Source organism: Brachyistius frenatus, unplaced genomic scaffold, assembly GCF_029030835.1.
Source record: "Brachyistius frenatus isolate BFR_SWC_R1_liver_20210118 unplaced genomic scaffold, ASM2903083v1 Contig_172, whole genome shotgun sequence".
NCBI lineage: Eukaryota > Metazoa > Chordata > Actinopteri > Embiotocidae > Brachyistius > Brachyistius frenatus.
The window spans coordinates 497,543-520,130 of NW_027210771.1; the positions used below are offsets into that span (position 1 = coordinate 497,543).

Below are 22,588 nucleotides of genomic sequence, written 5' to 3' on the forward strand. Positions count from 1 at the left end.
GTTTACTCATTGATAAAAACAGCTGTTAAAATTTTCAGATTGGTTATGAACAGACTTCCTTTGGCTCCTCTTACTGTCAAACAATAAATTAATATTTTAAAGAGAGTCTATGTGAACTATGAAACCAGATTTTTTTTTTTTTTTAGCTGAAGGCGGAGATCCTGCCTGTTGACTGAGGCTCTTTTTTCCATGGGAAAGTCTTCTGGAGAAATCTATGAAGACACACTGAGCTTCACTCAGAGTGGGCGGGGTGGACTGGCTCTTATTTGCCATGTAAATAAAAGTACTTTGGGGTTTGGTTGTTGTTGTGTTTCCTGTGAGAGGTCATAGTTTCTGCTCTGTAGAATAATCTGCTCCTGTGTTTCTGTGAAGGACAGAAAAAAGTGAGTGGAAATAACTGTTTGGGCTCAGAAACTGAATGAGTGACTGTTGACTCGTCCAAACATTAAAACAGACTCTATATGAGAAGCTGGCTCTGTTTCATACGCAAGTCCATTGAATAGGAAGTAGATGACAAAAACAAAAAAAACAGAATTTTCTCTGATACAATTTATAACTGACAAAAGTATTCAGCCTATATTTATTATGTATTAATATTTGCTTTTAATTTGTGATTTTACAGAATATGTCAAGTAATGAAACAAATGAAAATGACTAAATTGATGGAAGTCTTAAGGTAATAGTTTCACAACCTTCAATCATACAGACAGATGACCTGAGTGTCTCTCAGTGTCTCTCCGTCTCTCTCTCACTTTATACCTTGAATAGGAGAACTTAAAATGACACTTACTGATGGCACTTTGAAGTTTGTCTATCTTGAAGAAAATGGTACTTTCTTGATTGTTGTTGTTCTGAATTTGTACCCTCATGGTTGAAATGTACTTATTGTAAGTCGCTTTGGATAAAAGCGTCAGCTAGATGAAATGAAATGTAATGTAATGTAATATATTAATTAATTTGTACATAATGTAATACTGTTGTATTCATTAAATTAAATGTATTAGAATGTTAAATTCCTTATGATTATATTGTTTGTTTGAGGCAATAAATAAAACAGCTGGGACATTATGTGCTTGTTTCATGATTTCATAAAAATAGTATTTCATTGATGCATCTTTTAATTCAGAAGTCAACTGAAATACAATGTCATTTATTAAGTGGAACTGACAACCCAGAATTTGAGTAGTATTTTTTTAACCCGTTTTTGAGAGCTTTAATTCAACAAAGTAGACATTTTTACCCATTTTTTTGTGTAGAAAATATGACCCACCATGGCGGGTTGAATACGAAACCCAACCCTGTTGGTTTATAATAACCCCAGACTGGCTCGGTCCCTTTTTGGCCCAGCGCAGGGTTACTAAAGAATACAAACTGGGTTATTTTCAAACCAGCATTTTTAGTGTGGACTCTTAAGTTTGAGTTCAAAAGGCCTTTTTTCAGGGCCGACATTGTGTCATTGTAGAAACAACTCCGGTGTGTTGATGGTCGCTGTTTCCCGCTGAGAGGAGGTCCTGCTCGGGTACATGTTGGTTCACTGGGACATCAATAAAACACTTGTGTTTTCTCTCCTGGGACAAGTCAAAATGTCTGCCGCGACTGGAGCTTCAGCCTGCAGTGTCGCACTCCGGCCAGCCGGGGGCAGGAGAGGACCATACATGTGTTGACCGACGGGGCGCCACCGAGGGAAACAAGCGTGCGGAGCTGCGCTCAGTCTCCTGATCGTGGGCTTCAAGTCGCAGTCCGTTCACGGTGGAAGTAACTTTTGTCCTTCACAGAAGAGTTTAGAACCGCCTGGGAAACACAGCTGGTCCGCAGAGCCCCGGCGAGCAGGAACCATGTCGGCCTCCACGGCGAAAGTCAGCAGAAAGGAGAATTCAAATCACGACGGCGCGGACGAGACCTCCGGTAACGTGAAGGAATGGCGGTTACCCCGTGCAACGCCATTTTCATTTGTTTACCGTCATTTTGTTGTTTTCGGTGCAGCGTGCTGTGCAGCTCGCGGTCGAAGTGATGCGGACGATTTTAAACGATGTTTCAGCTGCAGACGCAGCGCGCGGTGAAAAACGGTCGTTTCGGTAACGTAGCATGCTAGCACGGGGCTAACGGGAGCCAGCGTGAGAGGGCGCTAGCTGCTAGCTGCTAGCGGTAGATGAGCACGGAGGAGGGTGGAGGCCGGGGGCTGCTCTGCTCAGGGTGGTGTGCACTTATTGTTCGTGCAGACATCATGGGGGTCTGCTGAAGGGAGGGGGTGGGGGGGCCGGGGGGGGCAGCTGCGCGCGTGTAGTCGGAGCTCCGTCAACAATTAGCTAGCCACATTGTTAGCATTAGCAGCCTCCACTTTCTCCCGGGAAAAGAAAGGCCGAGCACCGACAACAGTCACGGCGACGGTACCGGCCACCGGGCAGCCGAACTCGGCTTCTGAGCGCGAGGTAGTCGCGGGGGTTAAAAAGTACCCGGGAGTTTACCGCCCGCTCCCTCTCCTAAAGAGTGATGAAGAGGAGCGGTGATGAAGAACAACATGGAGGTGTGTTGGACGCGCAGTTTGAACCAGGCCGCCTTCAGCAGCAACAGGAAGCTCCGCAGGCCCGCGTGCCGTGGAGGCACCGCGCGCGCTCGCACACACGGCATAAATACATAAACATGATGAGGTCATTCTCCTTTTCTTTTGTAATCGTTTAAGTCACTGATCAGATCAATCGGATTATAGTCACGTTGAAAGTATTAAAACCTTTTAAAGTGACTTTAAAAGGTTTTAATGAGTTTTAAGGTACGAGTAGTGATGATGTGCGCAGTCTCGTTTATGAGGCAATTGTCAGAATAAGTTATAGTCTGACACGTACTGTTGTTTTTGTCATCTAAAATGTTGGTATTTGGTTCATGACAAACTCACAAATATCCTTTTGTTATAGCATCATAACAGCTGGAAGCTCCTTAAATGTGTTAAGGCCTTAGTGATGTGGCTTTAAAGGACGGCCACAACTCATCAGACAAAATGAAAACCAATAAATCTGGTGCTTGAAATTAAATGATCATTTACCCACATTTATATCTAATATCCACCATGTGTTTAAACACTGTATTTGCTTGTAATTAAACCTCCATAGTACCATTGGTTGCTTTGTAATTTGTGGGAAATAAATATTTATTTTTGTTATTGTTTGCGCCTGTTTACATCAGAACCTTCAGTTAACATGTTTTCGTGTCCTTTCAGAAAAAGAGCAACAGGAAGCAATCGAACACATCGATGAAGTACAGAATGAAATTGACAGGTGAGTCTGAACGTGGTGTGTCATCGGCGCCGGACGGCGGCCGCGTGAAGAAAGCGGTCCAACTTGACCCGGTTCTGTCTTCTTTCCCTCCACCAGACTGAACGAACAGGCCAGTGAAGAAATTTTAAAAGTAGAGCAGAAGTACAACAAACTACGCCAGCCATTCTTCCAGAAGCGATCAGAACTCATAGCCAAAATCCCCAACTTCTGGGTCACGACATTCGTCAACCATCCACAAGGTAAACTATGATGTCATCCGTCTGCATGCGTTTTGAACGGGGACTTTTAAACAATTATTATTACACATATTGTTCATACTGTGAACATCTTCACTCTTTATCGTTAAACTTTAGATAGACGTTGTATTTACATGCACAACAAAAATAGTTTGCATAACTTTTTATATATTTTATCTATTCTTAATCTTCTGTTTATTTTTATGTTGGTAAGAGGACGGCCGCCAAAACCAAATTTTGTTTTATATTTATACACAATGACAATAACGAATCTATCTATCTAACTTTATTCATACACCACCTGTTGTGTTTTTTGGGGGTTTTTTTTGGTCTGTTTAATTTTAACATTTTGTATAATTTCCCTCTTTTTCTCTTATTTGTACATTTTTGACAAACCTCTGACGGATAAAACTGATTCTGAGTTACATAAATCAGCATCGGTGGACTAACTATTTAATAGTCTTGAATGACTGGCAGCTGTTCGGTGCTCATTACAGGCGTGACCTAACGGTGTCTGACCTTCAGTTTCAGCTCTGCTCGGCGAGGAGGACGAGGAAGCGCTTCATTACTTGTCGAGGGTCGAGGTCACCGAGTTCGAGGACATCAAGTCTGGATACAGAATAGATTTTGTGAGTAATTGTGTTCACCGTGTGTCTGAACGTTGTTAAAAAAAATAAAAAGCCTGTTGTGTTCTGATAGATGTTTTCTGTTCCACAGTATTTCGATGAGAATCCGTACTTTGAGAACAAAGCTCTCTCCAAAGAGTTTAACGTGAATGAGAGCGGAGATCCTGTTTCCAAATCGACTGAAATCAAATGGAAAGCTGGAAAGGTTGGTCGGCCGTCTGTGTGATGTACAGATGTGTTTTAATACTTCTGTCTGAGCTCGTTCACACCTTCAATGAGTAGTTTACTGTACGAATGAATTACAGTAATTGTTTCACGTTTTTCAAGTTAAATAAAACTGACGTGATGTTTTTCTTCATCCTTTATTAAACTACATGTCTTTGAATTAGGAAATTATGACTGATATTTTTCAGTTTTTAGGTGTTAATGGACTTAATGAAGCAAAATACTGCACTCATTAAATGACAATGGAAAATACCCATTAGTTTGCAGTAGTGACAGCTTGTCCTGAAGTCATTAACCTGACAAGAAGGAACCACAATGAACTTCTGTTGAACTATTTTAACCTCATTATTCCTCCAGTCTTACAGAAAGTTTTTCAGGTTTCTGCATATTTAATCAGTCCCTCTAGGGTTCAAAGAGTTTTTGTGATTGTTGTGATCATAAATGTTTGATTTTAAGGCAGATTTTCTTTTTTTAAAAAAAAAATAAAAAAAAATGCAGATGTAATTTGTGGAGTTTCACGTGAGTATTTTTGCATAAAATTGAAGAAATTAAAAAAAACTTGAAAGAATTTTTTTTTTTGTAACACTAAAAAATAAAGGAATAAATGTGTAATCACTTCCTGTGATAATAATTCTGCTGCACATCACAGAAATATTTTAGTACGGATCTTTTTTTTAATGTATTTATTGAACTTATTGAACCGTGGAGATAAAAGCTAAAAGCTGCGTATGTTTCCAGAACAGAGCGTCTGTGACTGGAATATAGAAACAAGGACTATATCAGCTGTCAAAATAAGAGCTTTAGATGCTGTTTAATTCATGTTCATTCAACACGTAGACCTGCAAATATCGCAAAGTTTGCTTGAATTTATGTTAATTATAGTGCTCACAACGTGGCAACTTCCTGGAGGGGCTGATTATTTAACGGGAGCTTTTTCTACATGAAGCATGTCGTCTGGTTCAGAAAGAGTCTCCCGTCAGTAAACGCTCGCTAACCTCCCGTCTGGACCCGCTCTCCTCCTCAGGACCTGACGAAGCGGACCAGCCAGACGCCGAACAAAGCCGGGAAGAAGCGTCAGCACGAGGAGCCGGAGAGCTTCTTCACCTGGTTCACCGACCACTCGGATGCTGGCGCCGACGAGCTCGGGGAAGTGATCAAGGACGACATCTGGCCCAACCCGCTGCAGTACTACCTGGTAGGACCGTCACACTGGTGTCTGGTAGAACCGGGCTTTACGACGCTTTTAATGTCACGTTCTGGTCTCTCTGCAACACCACAGTGTGACCTTTGACCTGTGTACTCTGTTTACTAACGGTTCTAACTTTATAACAACAATTAATGAGCCATAACTAAGTAAACAAACAATCTGTAACACTAAACGTTGTACATTTATGACGTGTTTGCTCTTTAACACTGAAACACTCTGGGATGTTTCTAAGGTTCCCGACATGGAGGATGAGGAGGGGGATGGCGACGATGATGATGACGATGAAGAGGAGGGCCTGGAAGACATTGATGAGGGAGAGGAAGAGGAGGGTGAAGATGATGAGGATGGTGACGGGGAAGATGGAGAGGTGAGGAACTGCTAATAAATATACAACGACTCCCTGAGCGTTGAAGTGGTTGTCAAGGACGTCCCGTGTTGTTGGCGTGTTGTTGGAGGTTTGTGTGCAGTAAATCACACGTAATGACCCAAAACTACCAATTTATTACTTCTTTTTTTTTCAACTTTTCAAGAGTAGGCCACCTCCCCCTTCTGTCCTAAGCCCCTCCCACCCGATGAGCATAGCCAATGCACATGCTTCAGTTGCAAAGTTCTCTCCATATTTCATAATCCTGGTGGGCCATTGGACTCAATCAAAATCAATCAATTAAGCAAACTTGTGTGTTTGCTGACCGTCTCTGTGCACACCGGCGTGTGGTCCAGGACGGAGTTTCTTTCCCAGTCAGTCCTTTCAGACTCGGTCCGGTCCGTCTTCCTGCTTTTAGGTTGCTGTGCAGTGAAACTATAGCAACTAACATCTGCATGGACGTACACGCACATCTGCATTTGTGTAACGGGGAATAAGAACATGATTGATTATTTGTGAATTGATCCGCTCCATTATTAATACAGCAGTCACCACAGAGACAAATCTCTCTCTGGGAAAATACACAGACTGGATACAAAACTATATAAAACCACAGACTGGATACAAAACTATATAAAACCACAGACTGGATATAAAACTATATAAAACCACAGACTGGATATAAAACTATATAAAACCACAGACTGGATATAAAACTATAAAACCTCTGACTGGATATAAAAGAGTTTGTAGCTTCCAGGTCTGAAAAATGGTTCCAATGCAGAAGTGTCTTAAGCTGCAATACCAGCGAGTGCCACTAGAGGTCGGCTCCAAAAAGCCTCTGGCTCCATAGACTCCCATTCAACTTCTCTCATCGAATCCAAAGTGAATAAAATGTGTCCATCAGTTATCTCGGTGTTGTTAGCTAAAGTCACTCCTTCTTCTTAGTTTTCTGGAGGTCCATCTGAAAATAATCCCTCATTCATTAGAAAAGAAGATTCAAGAAGACCTGTTTTTGGGGGCGTGTCTGTTTGATTGACAGGCCTGTGGTTGCGGTCAGGTTACAGCTATCGGTGGGCGGGACGTAGTATCGTCAGGTTTCCAATCAGATCAGTCAGATCCACCGCTGGCTCCTCCCCCAGCTTGTCCAAATATGGTCACTTCCTGCTCCAAACCACTCCGAACTAGCAAGATGGTGACGGACAGAATCTGAACTGGAGGCTTCATAATGTTCACAAACCAACGATGACATCACTGATGGCTGCTGATTGGGAAAAACTGGGACATAAAAGTAGATAAAAACATGCAGAATATACTGTCTGTTATGATTTCACCTGTGAGACCAAGAAGGATGAATTTACAGTCAGTGATGTGAAGTTGGTCTGTAGAAGAACATCATCTTCAATCAGTGTAATACTTTTCTTTTTGTCTTCTAGGATGACGGTGAGGATGATTAGAAGCTTCAGCCAAGTCCTTTCCCAGTCCTCCCTCTGCGATCATCCTCCAACCAACGGGAGCAAAGGATTTTCTTTGTTTTGGGGGGTTTTGTAAAAAAGGTTTTTTTTGTTTTGTTTTTCCTCCCCGTGTCGTCGGCCTGTCCGTCCTCCTCCTCTGCAGCCGCAGCCTGTCCAGAACGTGTGAAGACCAGCGCCGTGCGGTGGGGCAGCAGAGGGGTGGGGACTCATCTCTCATTGTTTCTCTACATTTCCCAAAGACATGCAAAAGAATAAAAAAATTTGTAGCATTCTGCACGTCATCCTACGTAGGTTTAAAATACGTACAGCAGCAATTTGTATGTACAATGAAATGACAGTTTCTGTTGGAGTTGAGTTCAATAAAAAATAAGCCATGGTGCAGTGATAATTTAATCATAGCATCCTTAGCCACTTTTATATATATATATATATATATATATATATATATATATATATATTTATATATATATAAATGTGTGTGTGTGTGTGTATATATATATATATATATAAATGTATATGTGTGTGTATATATATATATACACAAGATATATATATATATATATATATGTATATTATAATATATCCAGTGGTGGGGACTGAGGCTTATTAGAATCTGCATTTTCCTGTGACTTATTGTACTAATGGAACTGATTGAAGCACCAGCTTGTTCCTCTCACCTGTTGTAAACGTCTGGGGGTCTCCATGTATCCTGGTCAGCCAGTTGTTAATTGTACACTGTTTAATGGGGGTGGGGGGGTGGGGCTCTGACACCAACTCTGGACTGTTGGATACATTTTCATGATCTTGTTTTTTCAGGCACCCACAACAAAGTTTGAAATGTTTTTCTTTCTTCTTTTTTTTTCTTTTTTTTTTTATAAAACAAAGCTAAAAGACTAATTTTGAGCTTGGCTTAACATTTTGAGATGGGAGACCAGAATCGGTTCTGTGGCGTCCTCGGTGGAGTCTGCAGCATTTCTCCTGTTCCACTGGAAATGTGTTCACATTAAATTAAGTGTACCAGTTGCTTTGTTACAATAAATAAATGTATACATGATGACTGGAGTAGTTGGATCACATCATTACTGCCTGTCGGCTGTTCTGAGGAGCTCGGTTTGAAGAAGTCTGACTGTCCGGCAGGGAATCAATCCGGCGACTGCTGACTGCATTCATTCTCAAACTACTCAATTATCAGGTGTCTCAAGGTCTGAAGTGTCACACTGAAGTTAAAAACGTTAGTAGACTTGCATGTGTTTACAGGTACATTAGGAGGCACCTGTAGTTCAGCTGCTTGGTCTGACACCTGGCTGGTAAAATCAGGAACGTTTGGACGACATACATGTATGTTCTTCACCACAGAAGACTAATGTTAGCTCACCATGATACTTTAGATGGCGTGCTTTTATGACATTTTTTATTTTTTATGCTGGCGCACCGCACTAGCATTCTTGCCTCAAACCAAAAAAGTTATACTATAGCATGTCGTCTAAAATATAATCAAAAAGTCATAAAGTCCCTGTAGTATGTCCAAAATATCATAAAAATGTCAAAAAAGTCATACATATACATATATAGTGTGTCGTCCAAAATATCACAATATTTGTGTTATGTGTGAACAGAACAGACACAGAAGCCGGATTAATGAATAAAAACTTTTATTGAACATTGTCCAGGAGTGTGAGTGGGACAGACAGCAGACAGGTGGAGTCCAGAGTTTAGTGATCTGTGAAGTGCAGCTGTGCCAGCTGGGGAGAGGAGTGGAAGGGGAGGAGCTTGGAGGAGGGACGAGGAGAGACCACACCCACCAGACACAGAACGAAACAAAACGCACAGGGCACATGAAAACGAACACAGGGAATTTCAAAATTATCAAAAAAATGTCCCATGCAACACATTAGACCAGTTTAAATACCATTTTTTTTAAACACTTGACTTCTGTTCTTCAGCTGTTATGTTAAGCGAGTATCTGTAAACCTGATCTGTAACTACAAGCTAAACTACGGTAGAAACTCCACCGTCCTGCACAATATGATAAATATGATGATTTAAACAGATGCAGACTCAACAGCACTCCACTGCTCCTTATATAATCCGACCATCTGTCCCGCAGACGTGTTTATGCTCTGTCTTGCCGATAGGAGGCAGACATGCCACAGTGTGAGGCTGCATCCCGCTGCAGAGGCCTCGCTGCCCTCCGGCTGGTCTGTGATGAACTATCTGAGTGACAAAGACAGAAACTCCACAATAATCAGCCCTGAACTGGTTTTAAAAGTCACATCCGAGTCGTGAGACGTCTGTGTTTAGTAAGCGTGAGGAGGAGGAAGCCAGACTGTCACAGCTGAATGTGATGCAGTCGACATTAAATAAAAAACGTTTTTTCTGGCATTAAATACCTTTTATACTAATTCAGCGTGTTGGACTTGAATACAGTCTACAGACAGATGGGGCTCGACCGGAAGTACAGATACGTACAAAAACATGTTGTAATTTTAAAGCATTTAACAGCAAAAAAACCCGCGGCAACCGATGTATTTGTTTGATTTTAAAGATGACATATCATTGATCCACACTCAAAAAATAATTCAAGGACAGTTTACAACCGTATTTTTTTAATCTTGGAGACAAAGCGGAAGTGACAGTGCCTGTCGACGTTCTCTCCGTAACCAAGGTAACGGGAGCTCTGTGTGAAATGGCCCCGGGAGCGTCGCGAACAGCCAGCGCTCCTTCAGTCCGTCTGTGTTTGAGAGCAGCTTCATGAGCATGTTCACCGACGAGACTCTGGACACCGTGAGCATCCCGTCCCGGTGGAGACGTCAGCAGGCCGAGCGGGAGTCTGTACGTTTCACTTTCCCTCCTCTGTTCGCGCCAAACAGCATCGTAGCTAACGTGCAGCGGTTAGCTAGCTGGCAGAAGCTAACGTTAGCTGACACATGACACGTTCAGGTGTTCCTCGGAAATACGAACGTCAGGAGGAGACGTGGCGATGTTTCCATCAACTGTCTAATTCATACTTATTGTATAAAACTGTCGTTTTAAACCCTGTTTAACAATGAGCTCTTGTACAATCAGTAAAGCAGACACATTGAACTCCTGTCAGAGCACATAGCAGACACAAATGAAAGTAAAATAAATAGTAAACAAGTTCATCTTCTTCTCCTGACTTTGTATGTCCAACCCTGAGTCTTGTTCATATGGGTTTTTTTTTTTTTAAATATTTGTCATCTTGAAAGTCCAAAGCAGCTAAAAGGGAACAGTTGGAGTTGAATATGACGTCATGAGCAGTACACGTTTCGGTCCAGCTGATGCGGGGTCCGGTGGGGCGGTGTGTGTTTTAGAGAGCCTGTCAGACCGCAGCGGTGCACAGCGCCGAGGCTCAGGTCCAGACTGCATCCACCGCCGTCAGCTGGACTCAGACGGAACCACGGGACCAGGAGGAGCAGGAGCAGCTCCTCCAGCAGAGCCGGGGCGAGCCGGACCCTCCGGGCCTCGCGGACTTCCTGCAGCGGGTGGAGGACCTGGTGATCAGGGAGCTGGTGAAGAGCTCCAGGAGTCACGCCTTCGACGGGTTCCAGGCCTGCTGGGAGGACCACAGTCAGCGGGTAAGAAGGACCAGAGAGGCCCGCCTCGTGAAGTCTGAACCGAGTCCTGCTCAAATCCTCCGGGGCAGTTTTCTGGACTGTCGCTGATCTGCAGAGGTTTTAGAGAATGAAAATATACCCATGAACAGTTTCATCTGTTAACGTCACTCAAAGTTCAGTAAAGACAAACATCATTTAAATTCATATTTGGTTTGAGCTCAGTTTGCCTTTTAAAGGTCTCTTTATGTGGTCCAGACTGAGTCCATGGTGCTGACCAGGACTCTGCAGGTCCAGACCCCGATCAGACTCCTTTGTGTTGCGGTTCTGATGGATCTGGTGTGTTTGTGTGACGCTGCTCCATGTCTGCAGGTCTCCCTCCTACACAGCCTCCATCACCCCGGTGCTCAGGAGAGAGGGCTGCATGTGACCGGCGTGTCGTGGAGCTGCACCGGGTCGGTTCTGGCCTGTGCGTACGGCCGGTACGTGACGGTTTCCCCCTCTGAGGATGTTTGTGAGCTGAAAGCGTGAAGAAGAAGCTGCTGGCGAGTCTCACGTGTGTGTTTGTGCTGACAGGATCTCTGACGGAGACTGGAGCACTGAGAGCTCCTATGTTTGCACCTGGAACCTGAACCGCCGAGGCCTCCGACCGGACCGGGCCGACCTGGTCATCCATGTTCCTACTGCAGTCACATCGCTGTGCTGTCACCCCACGCAGCCCCCCCTCATCGCAGGTACACCATCCCCCCACGCAGCCCCCCCTCATCGCAGGTACACCATCCCCCCACGCTAAACCAAAAACTGATTTTATTGTTGAACCAGTGGAACTTCCTGCTGTGTTAATCTGATAAATCAGTTCACTGCATTGTTTGAGAGGTGTGATGTCTCACTCTCAACATGTTCCTCTCGATGAAATCTCAAAAAATCTGAACTCAAAGAAAAAGTCTCCTGATGCCTTAAAGTTCTTCAGACGCCTGCAGCTAGATGATTATAGGAAGCCCCGCCTCCAGGCTGACAGGACTGGTTCTTGGTCTGTGATGTAATGGTGAATGGTGAATGGTCTGTACTTGTATAGTGCTTTATCACCTTTTGGTCTCAAAGTGCTTTAACATGTTTTTCCATTCACCCATTCACACACTAATGAGAGAGATCACCATGCAAGGTGCTGCCATCAGGAGAACATGCACACACTGATGGTTCACCACCGGGAGCAACTTAGGGTTCAGTGTCTTGCTCAAGGACATTTAGGCATGTGGACAGGAGGATTGAACCACCAACCTTCTGATTAGTGTTCAACCCACTCTATCGTCTGAGCCACAGCGTCCCAATGTATGAAACCTGTCTGTCTGAAATGGAGAGCAGCTTTAAAACGTCCTGACAGAGTGTTGAATTAGACTTATTTGCGGCGCAGTCGTCCATCCCTGTGATGGACTGAGGACCTGTCCAGGGTGTCTCCGCCTCCACCCACAGTCAGCTGGGAGGACAGATGATGGATGATGGATAGCTGAAGCTCACTGGACACTGACAGGTTATTTAAAGACTGTCAGTGGGACGGACCCGGTCTGAGACATCGATGTCTGGGTGGAGCGTCTCTGCAGTCAATCACCTGTTACTGAGGTGTGTGTGTGTGTGTGTGTGTGTGTGTGTGTGTGTGTGTGTGTGTGTGTGTGTGTGTGTGTGTGCAGGCGGTCTGTACAGCGGGGAGGTTCTGGTCTGGGACACCAGTCGGACTCAGGACCCGGTGCTGGCTCAGACCGGGATGTCTGCCGACGGCCACAGGGAGCCTGTTTACCAGGTGAGTGATGACGCAACATCACCAGCTGAGGATGGAGTCTGGTATCAGGACCACGGACCCCCTGCTGTGTGTGCAGGTAGCCTGGGTGCCCCTGCAGAGGAAAGGAGAGTTCGGAGTGCTGAGTGCCGGGTCCGGAGGGAGAGTGCTGCTGTGGACGGTGGACTCGGACCGGGGCGGGTTGGTTCTGAACGCAGCCTACGCCTTCGTACGCCAGCAGGTTCCCCTCAGCAGCAGCTTCAAGGTGAGACTCAGGAAAGACGGAGCTCCATGTGATGGACTGAAGCTCAGAGAGCAGAATAAATTAATCAGAGAGACTCCACCTGCTGAGGTCAGAATTCAGCTGGATGATCAGTGATTCATCTCCATGGCAACACTGTTTCACGGCTGTGTTCAGTAGAAACAGCACGATGTCTTTCAGTTCACATTTTCTATTCAATTCAATATCATTTTATTTATATAGCACCAAATCAGAACACAGGTTATTTCACTTAGCACATTAAAGTCCGTACAACAGAAATTATTACTTAGAACAGCAGACAGAGAAACACAACAATTCAACAATTCACATGTAAACTAGGAGGGAAAAACTCCTCTTTAAGGGAGAAAAACCTCCAACAGAGGGAAGGAAAACCTTTTTTAACAGGAAGAAACCTCCGACAGAACCAGGCTCAGAGGTGGGCGGAGCATCTACTTGGTGAGGAGAGGAGAGCAGAGAGAGAAAAGGACAGGATAGAGATACAATACATGAACTGTTGGTGGACAATCACAGAGCAGAGACATGCAGCTCCATGACGGGACATCTGCAAAAGACAGAAGAGAAACTACGCTAGCGAAGAAACTGAATGGAGAGATGATGTGTTTCTATAAGATGTCAGGATGATGTGGTTCTATAAGATCTGTCAGGATGATGTGGTTCTATAAGATCTGTCAGGATGATGTGTTTCTATAAGATGTCAGGATGATGTGGTTCTATAAGATCTGTCAGGATGATGTGGTTCTATAAGATCTGTCAGGATGATGTGGTTCTATAAGATCTGTCAGGATGATGTGGTTCTATAAGATCTGTCAGGATGATGTGGTTCTATAAGATCTGTCAGGATGATGTGGTTCTATAAGATCTGTCAGGATGATGTGGTTCTATAAGATCTGTCAGGATGATGTGGTTCTATTAGATGTCAGGATGATGTGGTTCTATTAGATCTGTCAGGATGATGTGGTTCTATAAGATCTGTCAGGATGATGTGGTTCTATTAGATGTCAGGATGATGTGGTTCTATTAGATCTGTCAGGATGATGTGGTTCTATTAGATCAGTCAGGATGATGTGGTTCTATTAGATCTGTCAGGATGATGTGGTTCTATTAGATCAGTCAGGATGATGTGGTTCTATTAGATCAGTCAGGATGATGTGGTTCTATTAGATCTGTCAGGATGATGTGGTTCTATTAGATGTCAGGATGATGTGGTTCTATTAGAAAAAAGCAGGTTGTTCAGACTTCTTCTTCAGTGGTTTTATTTCAATGGTTGAGATGTTGTAAATAAAGTTCTGGTTCCGGTTCTGGTGTGCAGGCCCGTGGCAGCAGCTCTGTGGGCGTCACTTCGCTGTCTCTGTCTCCGTGGGACCCCGACACCTTCCTGGTGGGGTCCGAGGGCGGCCTGCTGCTCCGCTGCTCCTTCGCCTCCCAGACGCCGGCTGCAGCGCCCTCCGAGGGCCACGGTGTGAAACTACGAGCCCCGGCTGTGTTCTCGTTCCGGCCCCGCAGCGGCCCGGTCCACTCCATCCACTGCTCCCCGTTCCACAGGTGAAGCTCTTCAGAACCGGCAGGTGGGAGCCGTGCGGGTCTCGTCCTGCTGACCTCTGTCTCTCGGTGTGTTCAGGAACCTGTTTCTGAGTGCGGGCACCGACGGGCTGGCCCACCTCCACTCGCTGCTGCAGGCCGACCCGCTGCTCTCGCTCCGGGTCTCTGACTCCTACGTGTTTGAGGTGCGGTGGTCCCCGAGCAGACCGCTGGTGTTCGCTGCTGCCACCGGACTCGGTACCGCTTCAGTCCTGGTTCTACTGGGTTTGTGGATCTACGCACCTGTGGTGAAACCCTCTCGGGACTCACGCTGTCGTCTCTTTCCCAGGCGAGGTGAAGGTCTTTGATCTGGGCCGCAGATCTCTGAGACCGGCTGCCACCATTGAGCTGGGGGGGGCGGGTCACGCTGCCACCTGTCTGGCCTTCAACGGTCAGAACCCGAGCGTGCTGGCGGTGGGGAAGACGGACGGGACCGTCAGCGTCTGGCAGCTGAGCAGCGACCTGACGGAGCAGAACCCCAGAGAGAGCAGCCAGCTGGAGCAGATAGCCAATCAGGTGGCAGCTTGAGCCACGTGTGACACAAAGACTGAAATGCTTTTATCATTTATATTCTACTATTTATGTAAGAATTCATGTTTAATCCAAACATCATGCCAATGAAGGTGAATATAAATAAAGGCAGAGACGGCGATTCCAGTTCTAACCAGTAGCGTTTATTAAAGCACACTGCAGGTGTTCAGGTGTTCTTACATCATCGGTACGATCAGCTTCTTAAATTCATCCAAAGCACAAAACAGCTAATAACAATCACATAGAAATGCAGACAGATCACGATGCTATGAGAAGCTCAGAGTTACGGCAGAGCGGAATAAATACAACGGAGAGTTGGTACTAGTGAGAGTTCCTCGTGCCACAGTCATGCAGTTTAGCCGTGTGTTGGTGTCTTAGTGTGTTTGTGGGGAAAACGCCAGCCGATTGGTCACTGGGTGGGGGAGGGGGGGGGGGATCAGTTGACGAAGAGCGAGCGGGTGAACTCCACGAAGTCGAAGGCCGTCGGCAGCTCGCGGCCTTTGCTGTCGAGGAAGGGCTTCATGTGTGACAGACAGTAGTCGGCCTGCTCCTTGGTGAGGTTCTGTAAGGAAGAGACGGACAGTGAGATCTCCATGACGACCGGAATGTGACGCCGAGAGCAGAGAACACGTCTGACCTGGTAGAGCTCCTCTTTAGAGACGTAGGGTTTGTTCTCGGTGCTCAGGGCTCGGAAGGCGCTCTCGATCTCCTCGCTGGACTTCACGTTCTCCGTCTCCCGGCTGATCATGAAGGCCATGTACTCCTGCAGCGACACGTTCCCGTCCCTGCAGACAGACACGGAGTCAGGCGGCAGATCGGATCAGTTTGCATCCATGTCAACACATCAACAGAAAGACGGATGTTTTCAAGTCGTTAAAACAGCTGAAATCTTTCACTGAACCTTTCAGTCCGATTCTGATTTCAAGATTCATTTTGTGTCTTTATTATGAAAACAATAAAAAAAAGTTTTAAGAGTAAATTTCTCGCAATGCAATCAAAAATAATTTCGACATCAACATGTCTTACTGCGGTGATGTCACTGCGGTGATGTCACTGCGGTGATGTCACTGCGGTGATGTCACGGGGGATCTGACTGATCTGATTGGAAACCTGACGCTACTACTGGACTCTTGAGACGTGTCACATTTAGTTCTGTGAAGGTGAACTTGTTGCTGTGATGAAAAACCTTTGCTATTTAACCTCCCTGATGTGATGAGGTGGTACCGAAGTGGTACTGAAGTGGTACCGACCTGTTGGGATCCACAGTGTCCAGTATAGACTCGAACTCCGGGTCCGGTTCTCCTTCCTCCACCATGGGCAGGTCATAGCCCAGCGAGCGCAGACATGACTTGAACTCCTGGTGGTTCAGACGACCCGACTTCTCCTTGTCGAAGTGCCTGCAGAGAGACGGAGGAAGCGGCGGGTCAGACCCGGACCGGGTCCACACTGAAGTTCTGATGAAGATGGAGGAAGACACTCACTTGAACATCATGCTGAACTCCTTCAGAGCCTCTTCTGTCACTCCGGTGGTGTTTCTGAGAGGAAGAGGAGGAGGATGAGTGTGAAGCAGGACACCAGAACACCGTGTTAGAACCCCCCCACCGGCCTGAGCCGGGCCGTGTACCTGGCCTGGATCTGCTGCTCCAGGTTGTGCTGCATCCTCATGCCCAGCTGGTCCAGTTGGTCCCACTGCTGAGCCAGACCCACGGTGCTGTGCTCCGTGTACTTGTTGTCCAGAATCAGAGCTTCTTCCATCGCTGCTCCCAGATCCTCGATCTTCTTCAGCTGGCTGCGCATCGCCCGGATCTCCTGGTGCTTACGCTGCATACACACACACACACACACACACACACACACACACACACACACACACACACACACACACACACACACACACACACACACACACACACACACACACACACACACACACACACACAGAAGTTAGACAACAATCACAAAACCTCCATGAACTCCCGGAGGACTAATTTCATGTGTCCACATGTCCAACAGTTATTTTTACCTTCGTGGCCTCCAGCTGTGACTCCAGAGTCCCCGACTCCTCCACCATACACGACCTGACACCAACAGATCAGGTTAGAAACACACACACACACACACACACACACACACACACACACACACACACACACACACACACACACACACACACACACACACACACACACACACACACACACACTGCTACTAGGGGAACACACTACAGCCACACATCTGTGAACTGTGTGATAAACAGTGGTTGTGGTTGTGTTGATGTGAACCTGCAGTTTGTTGTTGTGCCACACAGCTGATTTACAGGTGACCCAAACATGCTGCTGCAACGGAGCGTTAGTAGGTCACCGTCACAGAGGATGATGTCACCGCTCTGTCACAGAGGATGATGTCACCGCTCTGTCACAGAGGATGATGTCACCGCTCTGTCACAGAGGATGATGTCACCGCTCTGTCACAGAGGATGATGTCACCGCTCTGTCACAGAGGATGATATCACTGCACACATGCAGGAGAAAATCACTAAGGCCCTCCGAATGCAGGAACACTACCACCTCTGTGATGACTACAAGGTGTGTGTGTGTGTGTGTGTGTGTGTGTGTGTGTGTCCACTGGTTAAAAGCAGAGCTGACTGCAGCGAGCTTCTCTCACTGACCGGCTGAGGAGGGTTAGTACAGCAGCCTGACATGGTGTATTTAGACTGAAGAGTGTGAGGTCAGAGGTCAGAGGAAGCAGAGGGAAGCAGAACGAGGCTCGAGAGACGGTGACCTTCCAGAAAGATCATCAGCAACTTGGTACTGATAGACACAGATAACCCGCCGATACGCTATGCTATCCAGGGGGGAGGAGGAGGAGGAGGAGGAGGAGGAGGAAGGACCAGAGATAAACATCAGATAGGCAATGAAAGGAAAACACAGTATATTCCAGAAAACACTTGGACATGGAGGAGGAGGAGGAGGAGGAGGAGGAGGGTCATGTCAACAGGGTTCACTTCCATCATCACATCCAAACACACACACACGTGATCAAGTAAGAAAAAGTGATATTAACCCGTCCAGAAGATACGTCCTGATGAGCAGAGTCGTCCCAGCAGCAGCGAGGAAGAGGAGGAGGAAGAGGAGGGGGTGGCACGTTAACAACACGATAAACACCTGCTCACACAGATCAGGTGACCGAAGGCTTCGTACATGTTGTACTGTGACACATCTCTGAATATTATTCTTTAACTTCACAAACTAAACTTCCCCCTCTAAATAAAACCCCTTCCAGCTGACTCCTCCTCCCGAGTCCAGCTGACTCCTCCTCCCGAGTCCAACTGACTCCTCCTCCCGAGTCCAGCTGACTCCTCCTCCTGTACCTGGTCTCCTGCAGCCACTGGTGGAAGGCGTTGGCGTGTTGAGCGAACTCCTGTCGCAGCTTGTCGTTTTCTTCCTGCCTCCTCTGCTCCTTCTGCAGCTCCAGCTCTCGCTCCTACACACACACACACACGCACGCACGCGCACACACACACACACACACACACACACACACACACACACACACACACACACACACACACACACACACACACACACACACACACACACACACACACACACACATCAGCGTCACATGACACCACAGAAACCTTCTGCTTGACCATCCTGTGTTGTAGTACCGGTCTGTACCACAGGAGGAGGCAGTGAGTCGGTGGCGTACTGACCTTGATGATCTTCTGCAGGTTCCTCCAGGTCTCCTCCAGCGCCTCCATGGTGAACCAGGTGTAGGGGTTGGACACCACCTGGTAGCTCTTGATCTGCTGGTCCAGTTCTGCCAGCTGGTTGAAGTCGGCCTGAGCCGAGCTCAGCGACGAGCGGAACGCTTCGTGGGCCTCACGCAGCGCACGGATCTCCTCCAGAGAGTTGCACCGCACCGGGTCCGTCAGGTCCTCCTCCGCATTCTCAAACCAGCTGTTGAAGGCCGACGCCTTCTTAGCAAACGTCAGGAACAAGTCTTCAACCTGGGAGGAGGAGGAAGAAGAGGTCCTGTGAACTGGTCCAGAGACTAATGATGACTTCAGGTGTGTTTTATGCTCCTACTGGAGCGTATTAACTGGTGTCAGGTGATATCTGGTACCGGTTCTGGTACCAGAACCACATCCACAGTGTGACGGCTGAAGTCTTCATCAGGAAGCAGCTGCTCACCTTCCTGAAGTGCTCCTGGGCCTCCAGCAGCTTCTTCTTGCGAGCAGCCGAGTTGGACAGCAGCTGGTTCCAGCGCTTGATCAGCGCCGCGTGACGAGCTTCGATGGCTTTGGACTGGACGTGCTGGGCCGCCAGCAGCTGGTCCTTCAGAGCCGTGATGTTGGTGATGCCCTCCTGCTGGAAGGCCTGCAGACCGGCGTCGAACGTCTCCTGCAGACGGACACAGAAGAAGACGCATAATGATGCGGGTGACGAGAAGAAGACGGCAGACGGGAAGCGGCTGTTCCAGAGGAGGGAGGGAGTACCTGTTTGGTGAGCAGCGTCTGGACAGACGACAGGTCTCGGCCGTAGTCGTCCGTCTTCAGGCTGTTCTCCTTCTCACCTGAAGATGAAACACATCAGTGGATCAGAACCGGTCGCGTCCGGACTGAACGCAGCGCTGAAGGTGGTGAAGCTCATGGACTCCATCCTACAACTAACAGCATCCGTCCACCACCTCCTGCATCCTGCTGCTCTTCACCAGGACCTGCACAAATGCTTCAAGCAGCTGATTGACAGACGAGCAGCTGATGTTTGGGCGGAGCGAGAGGAAGCGTACCGATCCAGGACTCCACCACGTCCGCCTTCCAGTTGAACTGCAGGAAGGCGGAGTTCTCGTCCAGCTTGGCCTTCCTCTGAGCCGCCGCCCTCTCCAGCTCCGACACTTTCCCCCTCAGAGCCGACATCTTGGCGCTGATGTTGTCCACGTGATGGTTGTTCTGTAGTGAAGACACAGAGGTGATGTTACGGATGATGTCACCGTGGTGGGAGGAGCGTTTTCCCTCTGGATGTTCGGAGGCCTCACCTTCTTGATGAGCTCGTCTCCGTTAGCGCACACGTCGTTCACCCGGTCTCTGTGCACCGTGAAGTCCGTCTCGAAGGCTTCGTGCTTCTTCAACAAGCCCTGAAACAGAGAAGTTTCCTGAGTGACACTCATCATCTGTCGTATCGTAGCGTACCGAGGAGGTTCAGCAGCAGCAGACCTGCACCGCCGCCAGCGTGTCTCCGTAGTCCTCGCTGCCCACCAGGTTCAACTTCTCATTAATCCACGCTTCTTCTTCTTCCACGTTCGCCACAAACTGCTGGTACTCCAGCGACTCCTCCAGCCTCTGTCCCCTGGGACGCAACACACATGAACACACACTTCTCTCTGTACGCTAGTGAGTGTGAGTGTGTGCGTGTGTGTGTGTGACACCTACCTCGCTCCTGATAAGTCCTTCAGCTCCTTCCAGTGGTCGACGAACTGGGCGAGTCGCTGCTGGATCTCCTCCTGACCGATGGTGTTGTCATCAGACAGCTTCTTCCCCGTTTCCAGCACCGACTGGAAGAAACGCAACAATCAGAGAAATCACCTCCATCTAACAGGAGAAATCACCTCCGTCCAACAGGAGAAATCACCTCCATCCAACAGGAGAAATCACCTCCGTCTAACAGGAGAAATCACCTCCGTCCAACAGGAGAAATCACCTCCATCAACAGGAGAAATCACCTCCATCTAACAGGAGAAATCACCTCCGTCCAACAGGAGAAATCACCTCCATCAACAGGAGAAATCACCTCCATCAACAGGCGAAATCACCTCCGTCCAACAGGAGAAATCACCTCCATCAACAGGAGAAATCACCTCCGTCCAACAGGAGAAATCACCTCCGTCCAACAGGAGAAATCACCTCCATCAACAGGAGAAATCACCTCCATCAACAGGAGAAATCACCTCCATCTAACAGGAGAAATCACTTCCGTCCAACAGGAGAAATCACCTCCATCAACAGGAGAAATCACCTCCATCAACAGGAGAAATCACCTCCATCTAACAGGAGAAATCACTTCCGTCCAACAGGAGAAATCACCTCCATCAACAGGCGAAATCACCTCCGTCCAACAGGAGAAATCACCTCCATCAACAGGAGAAATCACCTCCGTCCAACAGGAGAAATCACCTCCGTCCAACAGGAGAAATCACCTCCATCAACAGGAGAAATCACCTCCATCAACAGGAGAAATCACCTCCATCTAACAGGAGAAATCACTTCCGTCCAACAGGAGAAATCACCTCCATCAACAGGAGAAATCACCTCCATCAACAGGAGAAATCACCTCCATCTAACAGGAGAAATCACACGAGAAATCACCTCCGTCCAACAGGAGAAATCACCTCCATCAACAGGCGAAATCACCTCCGTCCAACAGGAGAAATCACCTCCATCAACAGGAGAAATCACCTCCGTCCAACAGGAGAAATCACCTCCGTCCAACAGGAGAAATCACCTCCGTCCAACAGGAGAAATCACCTCCGTCCAACAGGAGAAATCACCTCCATCAACAGGAGAAATCACCTCCGTCCAACAGGAGAAATCACCTCCGTCAACAGGAGAAATCACCTCTGTCAACAGGAGAATGAAGTCAGACTGGCTCAACCAGCAAAATTCTGCAGGATATTTCTTATTATAGATTTTTTTGTGATTGTTGCATTTAAAAATGTTTGATTTTGCTGAAAAATGCCGACTCCTACCTGAATGGCCGGTTCGTGGGCTCCCAGCTCCGCCTCCAGCCTCTTGTGTTTCTTCCTCAGATTCTGAACTCCTGTCAAATCACGTCCGTAGTCCTCCGAACTCACGAGCAACTTCTTTTCTCTGCAACAATGTCGGAGGGAAAAACATTAAAGTTTTAAGTTGAAAACCTGAAGAAAGCGACCTGAACGGAGGGAAAGTCTTACTTGATCCACGACTCCTCATCGTCCAGGTCCCTGAAGAACTGGTGCAGCCGGTGCGACTCGTTGAGTTTGGCGCGCCGGCCGGCCGCCATGCTCTTGATCTTGGCGAAGCGTCCGTTGACGGCGTCGCGCTTGTCCTTCACCAGCGTGGTGTCGAAGGCGCTGCTGCCCATCAGGCTGTCAGCCTGGCCGTTCAGGTCCTTCAGCCGGTCCTGGAGGGAGGAGGGAATAGGGAAGGGGTCAGATCTCTCACAAATCAACTCTGTCTCACTTCATTCATAGTTTCAATCACTCTGAAGTCTCTCCAACAACCAACCGTTCAACATGAACAGCTGGAAGGAAAAAAACTCACTTTGAACAACTTTGAACAAACTTTTTCTAACAGCGTGGCGCCTCGCGGCCCAGCTGGAGATTACGTCATCTGTGACAGCAGTTTTAAAATAGAGCGACGCTCTGAAATGAGGTCTGCGGTGTTCCCTGAAGTCCAGCTGACCCACATGGAG

General features: G+C 47.2%; 3 protein-coding genes across 8 annotated transcripts in view; 2 read left to right on the plus strand and 1 right to left on the minus strand.

The window, feature by feature from the left end:
• The first annotated feature begins 1,686 nt into the window (after positions 1–1,686).
• On the plus strand, positions 1,687–7,778 carry LOC138632051 (protein SET-like). Its single transcript, XM_069717325.1, has 8 exons — positions 1,687–1,905; positions 3,212–3,269; positions 3,366–3,508; positions 4,031–4,134; positions 4,223–4,336; positions 5,381–5,551; positions 5,796–5,930; positions 7,364–7,778. Exons 1-8 carry the CDS (start codon positions 1,836–1,838, stop codon positions 7,382–7,384), a joined length of 816 nt encoding a protein of 271 aa, XP_069573426.1. The 5' UTR covers positions 1,687–1,835; the 3' UTR covers positions 7,385–7,778.
• Positions 7,779–10,065: 2,287 nt separating this feature from the next.
• dync2i2 (dynein 2 intermediate chain 2) lies at positions 10,066–15,270 on the plus strand. The gene is made up of 9 exons (XM_069717323.1): positions 10,066–10,234; positions 10,735–10,998; positions 11,347–11,456; positions 11,551–11,708; positions 12,660–12,769; positions 12,846–13,010; positions 14,338–14,570; positions 14,647–14,804; positions 14,896–15,270. Exons 1-9 carry the CDS (start codon positions 10,154–10,156, stop codon positions 15,132–15,134), a joined length of 1,518 nt encoding a protein of 505 aa, XP_069573424.1. The 5' UTR covers positions 10,066–10,153; the 3' UTR covers positions 15,135–15,270.
• The window catches only part of sptan1 (spectrin alpha, non-erythrocytic 1), a 32,257-nt gene continuing 24,927 nt past the window's right edge, over positions 15,259–22,588 (minus strand). For all 6 annotated transcript variants that reach the window (XM_069717321.1, XM_069717320.1, XM_069717319.1 and 3 more), the window contains 17 exons: positions 22,089–22,297; positions 21,885–22,005; positions 20,572–20,693; positions 20,356–20,488; positions 20,178–20,276; positions 19,932–20,091; positions 19,639–19,715; positions 19,334–19,543; positions 18,853–19,149; positions 18,508–18,620; positions 18,201–18,218; positions 17,161–17,215; positions 16,762–16,958; positions 16,619–16,672; positions 16,388–16,534; positions 15,775–15,922; positions 15,259–15,699 (listed from right to left, as the gene is read on the minus strand). In XM_069717321.1, the coding sequence (XP_069573422.1) occupies positions 15,574–15,699; positions 15,775–15,922; positions 16,388–16,534; positions 16,619–16,672; positions 16,762–16,958; positions 17,161–17,215; positions 18,201–18,218; positions 18,508–18,620; positions 18,853–19,149; positions 19,334–19,543; positions 19,639–19,715; positions 19,932–20,091; positions 20,178–20,276; positions 20,356–20,488; positions 20,572–20,693; positions 21,885–22,005; positions 22,089–22,297 (2,286 nt within the window). In that variant the 3' untranslated portion in view covers positions 15,259–15,573. The remainder of the gene's footprint in view (positions 15,700–15,774; positions 15,923–16,387; positions 16,535–16,618; positions 16,673–16,761; positions 16,959–17,160; positions 17,216–18,200; positions 18,219–18,507; positions 18,621–18,852; positions 19,150–19,333; positions 19,544–19,638; positions 19,716–19,931; positions 20,092–20,177; positions 20,277–20,355; positions 20,489–20,571; positions 20,694–21,884; positions 22,006–22,088; positions 22,298–22,588) is intronic.

What these genes read in the sequence shown, in the direction of transcription:
- LOC138632051 (XM_069717325.1), top strand. Translation starts at nt 1,836, where the DNA reads ATGTCGGCCTCCACGGCGAAAGTCAGCAGAAAGGAGAATTCAAATCAC. An exon ending in GTACAGAATGAAATTGACAG is followed by an intron (nt 3,270 to 3,365) that starts GTGAGTCTGAAC and finishes TCCCTCCACCAG; the next exon opens with ACTGAACGAACAGGCCAGTG. An exon ending in GTGACGGGGAAGATGGAGAG is followed by an intron (nt 5,931 to 7,363) that starts GTGAGGAACTGC and finishes TTTGTCTTCTAG; the next exon opens with GATGACGGTGAGGATGATTA.
- dync2i2 (XM_069717323.1), top strand. Translation starts at nt 10,154, where the DNA reads ATGAGCATGTTCACCGACGAGACTCTGGACACCGTGAGCATCCCGTCC. An exon ending in CCCTCAGCAGCAGCTTCAAG is followed by an intron (nt 13,011 to 14,337) that starts GTGAGACTCAGG and finishes TCTGGTGTGCAG; the next exon opens with GCCCGTGGCAGCAGCTCTGT. An exon ending in CACTGCTCCCCGTTCCACAG is followed by an intron (nt 14,571 to 14,646) that starts GTGAAGCTCTTC and finishes CGGTGTGTTCAG; the next exon opens with GAACCTGTTTCTGAGTGCGG.